This window comes from Amblyomma mixtum, chromosome 5 (assembly GCF_055824585.1).
Source record: "Amblyomma mixtum isolate Tamu chromosome 5, ASM5582458v1, whole genome shotgun sequence".
NCBI classification, from domain to species: Eukaryota; Metazoa; Arthropoda; class Arachnida; order Ixodida; family Ixodidae; genus Amblyomma; species Amblyomma mixtum.
The window spans coordinates 68,569,467-68,575,466 of NC_143016.1; the positions used below are offsets into that span (position 1 = coordinate 68,569,467).

At 45.8% G+C, this 6,000-nt stretch overlaps 1 protein-coding gene across 2 annotated transcripts in view; it reads left to right on the top strand.

Annotated features, from left to right (window-relative positions):
• The window catches only part of LOC149342509 (uncharacterized), a 63,872-nt gene extending 58,599 nt beyond the window's left edge, over window positions 1-5,273 (top strand). For both annotated transcript variants that reach the window (XM_089544898.1, XM_089544899.1), the window contains 2 exons: window positions 27-305; window positions 4,018-5,273. In XM_089544898.1, the coding sequence (XP_089401024.1) occupies window positions 27-305; window positions 4,018-4,168 (430 nt within the window). In that variant the 3' untranslated portion in view covers window positions 4,169-5,273. The remainder of the gene's footprint in view (window positions 1-26; window positions 306-4,017) is intronic.
• The last annotated feature ends 727 nt before the right edge of the window (window positions 5,274-6,000 follow it).

The following is a 6,000-nucleotide window of genomic DNA, read 5'->3' on the forward strand; positions in this document are numbered from 1 at the left end:
AGGCTTCGCCACTCTATGCATTCCAGATACTCATGCACGAAATGGACATATGACACCGGAAAATGCCCCGGCATCGACGTAGGCGTGAATTATTTCACAACCAAAGAAGCCTGCATTGCCGCATGCGCCGCGGGTGGGCACCACAAACCAGCTTCATGCTACGCTCCGAAATTCGGCCACACCTGCCCCGTCTCGACTATGAAGGAGCCCTACTTCGCACACCAATATGCAGACGGGACGTGGCGGTGTCACAAGGCCGACATCAACACCATCAGGGAACACCGCTGCGTTGAAGAAAAAAGGAGGTCAGTTGGTGTGTCCGAGACTTCCTGCGTTATTTGATTCCCGCCTATACATGAAGAGCAATGCGGCACCAGCGCATTCTTCAATGTGGCAGGGATTTTAACGAGATAGCGATAAGGCTCCCGTTGCGTAGAAAATACGGCGTTGTCGACGTCTTCGTCGGCGTTGTGAACGATAAATAGGGTGAACCAGGCGGCCGCCCCCAGAGCAGCAACCTAGGTGGCGTAACTAGATCAGGTAACGTTGGGCATCATCGCAACCCGCCCACCGGATTGTGAGCAAACTAACTACAAGCCTGGAAGGTGGCAGTTAAATTAATGATTGATCGCGAGAGGTCGCTCATCAAAAGAGGCATCGGTTGCACAAGACCCTCCGGCACCTGCCATCGTAGGGCAGCGGTGCATCCCTTAACATTGGCCCCATTGCGACAGGAGGAGTATAAGGACTCTCAGGGACACATCAATGTATATTTGAGCAAGTCCATTTTGAGAATGACCGATGACTAATCCGTCATACCCTTAATGCGGTGCTTAAGAGTCCCCTGAGATTTTATAAATAGCAAACCTCTTTCGATTAAATATAAGGCCGGCATGATTTACCAGCTGACGCTCGCGACCTTTCGCTCCGGATAGCTTTAACGCAATAGCGTCCAGAAAACCCGGCGTCGGCGTTGTGAGCGAAAAATCACGAGCATGACTCTGGCAGGGGGTCCCCAGAGAGACAGGTGGGTCACTTAGGTCACGTGACCTCGTGACGTCATCACAACCTGCCCACCGGAGAGTGAGCAAACTGCCCACAGTGGCAGGTGACAGTTAAACTATTTGTCGCTCGGGAAGACCAACCCGGGTCGCACAAGGCCCACCGCTGGGAGCACCTGCCACCGCAAGGCAGTGGCACACCGCTTAACCGCTGCACCACTGCGCCAAGAGGGGGGTGAATACTCCCAGGGATCCATGAATCTAAAGTAGAGAAGGACCTTCTGCACATATGGGAATTAATCTGGCTTCTTTTCATCATACCTTTAATGCGGAGCTTAAATGCCCCCTCCAATTTTTGTTCATTCGTTCAGTCCTTACACTGGTATGTTGATGATTAATTAATAACTACTTATTTAATTCAATCGGGCAAAAGCACTTTGACCTGATGGTGGGCATCTAATGAATTTGTGAACTACTACATCAGGTACAGAAATATCTCAGATTTGGATGTCGACTAGACAGAGAACGGCTAGAACGAGTAGCGTAATCTATTTAGTTCATTTAATGGTATCCCGAATGCCCCTGAGGGCTGTCTGTGGTAGCAATAGATGAATTTTACATAAGGGCTCGGTCTTTAAAACTTGTGCGTAATTCTTTCAAAGAATGCTTTGAAAGGTGCTGGAAAGGTGCTTCGCATCTTAACGCATAAGCATGCGTTAAGATGCGAAGAGTTATGTGCAGATGTTGGACAGACCGCTCTAGCATGATGAATGTAATGAAAAATTTGGTGCGCATATACGATAACTTAACTTCCAAGTTGTGAGTCGTGAAATTTATGACACCAATACTCTGGCTATTTTACGATGGGAATAGAGGGATAGAAGATGAGCTTTTGCCTTCAGATTTGTGACACTACAATGAAGTATTCAGAATGAATTATTCTTACTGGACGATTTTCGATTGATTAAAGTGCGGAACAAAGAATGAAGTGATGAGGGTGGCAAACTGCGCATGCGTGTTCCAGTTTGGGACGAATAAGTGTTCGCAACTTTTACACACAGAGGTGCAAGATTCAGGTTACGGCGTGAAAAACCATGCACGCAGTTGGCGCCTTTATTAGTGTTGGAAATGTGGGCTTACTTATTAGGAGAAAATGCTAACACCAAAGTGTTTATAAGACCCGACATAAGATATTTAGGAACAAGAGTTGTATGTAGGTGAGGGTAGGACTGTCTACGGTGAAATATAATTAGCGACGGTTTTTCAGTGCTTAGAGACAGGTACGTGGTTTTGTGGTTTTTGGTAGAGCAAGATTCAGTGCAGTTCAGGTCAGCTTGTAGCAGTAAGGTATCGTTCTTGTTAGTAATAGGCCGAAAGATTAAGCAGTCGTCACCAAATAATCGCATATTCGAAATGACGCCAGCAGTCCCGTTCTTACGGGAAATGAGAACGGCAAAGGGGCGACTACTGTATATTGCGGCAAACCAGACGAAAAATGACCCAAGGAAGGGAATATCTTTAAGCATATGCAAACTTCTGGCGGTTAGTGACGAAGCAACGGATCTAATCGAGAATGAGAGGTTTAACATGAATATGCGAAAGTTTAAGAAAATCGTTCGTAGATAACTATGCTAAAAGCTTTCTCAAAATATAAAAACAATGCGTCCGCTGAAATATATGGTCTGGTTAAAAATGCTGTCAATAATGAATAGAGCTAGTTGAGTGGTTGAGTGTCACATGCCTTTTCGGAGACCTGCTTATTAGAGTGAAAGAAATTTACTTAAGTTAAAAGGTTTCTGATCACAGAGTAAGCGACTTTTTCTTTTGAACAAATTGGTTTGGTTTGTTGTGGTTTAACGTGGCAAAGCGACTCAGGCTATGAGGGACGCCGTAGTGAAGGGCTCCGGAAATTTCAACTACCTAGGGTTCTTTAACGTGCACCTACATCGCTCAGTACACGAGCCTCTAGAATTTCGCCGCCATCGAAATTCGACCGCCGCGGCCGGGATCGAATCAGCGTCTTTCGGGTCAGCAGCCGAGCGCCATAACCACTGAGCCACCGCGGCGGCTCTTTTGAACAAATGATTGTGAGGGACATGGGAGGACAGCTGTTGCTTCGCCTTGTCACCTTGCCTATGTTCTAATCCTGGGACACTACTTTAGTTGATAATGATAACAGAACTATTTGCGACAGAATAACGCTTGTAATATTTTAGCGTTTTTTAGTAGTTTGGAGTTCATGCCGTCGACGCCAGCTATGGACGACACCTTGTGGGATTGCATTAGCTTCACGTGGCCTTTAGAACGATAGATATAAGCAGGCAGGATGAGGAGAATGTAATGCAGGAAATCTGGAAGATTATCATCAGGCTCATCAGGCAATACGGATGAAATTCGGTATTTAGGAATTGGAGTGCTGTGGTCACCGAGCAAAAATAACTGATTCAAGTGGCGTTAGTTTAGAATTCTCGGAACCTGTCTGATTCTTCCGTAACATAATAAATAATGTATTTTAATGCAGGGTGCGCGTGGTCTTGACGCTGGCTACTTAAATGTTTTGACGATGGCGTGGTGTTTTTCCTGATCAGATGAGGCGTTTGGACGTTTAGACATTATCGCAGGCTCTCGCGGTTGCACGTACCTAAGTTGAGTGAAAGTTTAATTGTGCATGTTTCTCTGTTGCAGATGTACTTTGCGGCGAAAAATGGTTGATAAACAAATACAACTGGTGTCCGTTTCGTTGCCTTGGTCTCGTGATGAACATACGTACCAGCGGTGACAGCTCGATTAAAGCGAAATGGAAATACTTTGTGCCGTAGTTACGAGAAGTTTAAGCAAAACGCAGGAGGGTCGAATCTTGTGCAGAGCCATTCAGTGCGGCCTTTGCACCTAACCGCACTCTAGGCTGTTTAGTTTTTATTAGATATAATTTATTTACTATTAGAAGCTGCTAACATCTCCAAATTGTAATTTCGTCAGGAATTGAGCCCCCATTAATTGCCCGTACTGAACGCAGGTTCAACACTGAAGAGGAGTGCAAAGCTACCTGCGTAGGAAATACGCATCAAGAACTCCAAGCTCTGCCACCGAGCCTGCAGCCAATGGGGAGTGCAATGAGCGGTGCCGAAAGAGGACCAAACCTCATCGAAGCTGTGCCTGAACAATGACGCACGCGTTTGCTCTGCATCGTTGAAAACCCGCGCAATTCACTGGAGGAAAAATGCAACAAATCTGAACATTGCTTAGAACGGATGACGACTAGGACATTTCAATTTTGAACTTTTCGTATCATGTCAGCATTGCCATATCGACCTTAACTCTTAATTTTTTCGTCTGTCGGCAAGAAAATTGATGAGCAACCACAAAGAAGGAAAAAATAACGAAACTACTGCAGAAATATGCGCACAATAGGAAGGTCGCTCGAAGGACATCGTCCAGTGGCATGCGCGAATTCAATGCCGGCTGCGAAACTTAAGGGCTGCCCTGGTTTTCCGCCAGTCCTGATTTGTTTTTAATGCCTGTTTAGTGAATGAGAGAAAGACGTTTTACGCGCATGCTAATGCAGCTCGACCAATAAGGATTCCGAATGCGGCTCTTATGTATGATGCCTACGTGCGGTGCTTTATGACGTAAAAAAAGTGGTCGTGCATCGATATTTTTGTGCGCAGTGCAGCGAGGAACTTGATTCTGCGTTCCACAGACTATTCTACGGAAGCATGAATTACGTGATATCGCTCAAAGTAACCACGGAAAAGTTGTACTGTCATGTCTGGCACGTTGTGCATTTCATCTGTTGCCGCCAGTTATATTTTTATCATTTATTTATACCAGGGCATTGTTTTCAGGGTGTTTGTGAAGATGTGCTATGGTTTAGTCATAGTTCTAAGATTTATACTTTCTGGTGCGTCGCAAATCTCGCGACACCATTCTGCGGTGCAGTTTGTGCAATTTTAACACTGCGCTAGTGAAATGCTCCATTTAATGGAATCCGATCCGCATTGACCTGGGCTGCGTAGACAACATTGTCGTACAAGTTTGTCGTTTAGGGGCATTGCATATCAACTTCGGAGATACATTATCAGTTCCCTATGACCGACTCGGTCTGGCATAGGGTGTCAGTAATTAATTCCGTGTCCACATGTTAGTCCTGCATTGCTAGCATTGGCTGCCTATGTTGTTTTGTTAACCTGACATTGTGTGTTGTGCACACCGTCACCCAATTCCCACGGCGGCCTGAAAGTTTCAATAAAGAACACTCTGCCGTCCTGTTCACTTGTGACTAAACATCCAATCCACAAAAAGCACGGCATGAGGGCACTGTTGTAAGAAAGGTTCGAGGATGGGGAACTACAAACTTTGGCTGACGTTCCTGCGCGTAATAACGAATTTTAACCAGAATGTCCTGTAGGAAGCGATGCTAGTGCGCTCTTGTCCTGTCCATTCTCCCTGTGTTTTGCGTGTTTTTCTGTGCGCCGTTTTTAGATGGTTCCTGACTAAAGATGTATTCACTGTTATTCAGCGCTATATTCAGTCGTGTTACACATAACTGATCATAATCATCATCAGCAGCCTGACTACGCCCACTGCAGGCTAAAGGCCTCTCCCATATCTCTCCGATTAACCCTGTCCTTTGCCAGTTGTGGTCACCGTACCCCCGCAAACTTCTTAATCTAATCCGTCCAGCTAACTTTCTGCCGCCGCCCCCTGCTACGCTTGCCTTCTCTTGGAATCCACTCCACTACGCTTAAGAACCAGGGGTTATCTTGCCTTCGCATTACATTCTCTGCCCAAGCCCACTTCTTCCTCTTGATTTCGACTAGGATGTCATTAACCCGCGTTTGTTTCCTCACCCACTCCGCCCGTTTCCGATCTCTTAACGTTACACCTATCAATTTTCTTTCCATAGCTTACTGCGTTGTCCTCAACTTAAGCTTAAACCTCTTTGTTAGACTCCATGTTTTTGCCTAACAGGTGAGTACCGCTAAGATACAGCGGTTGT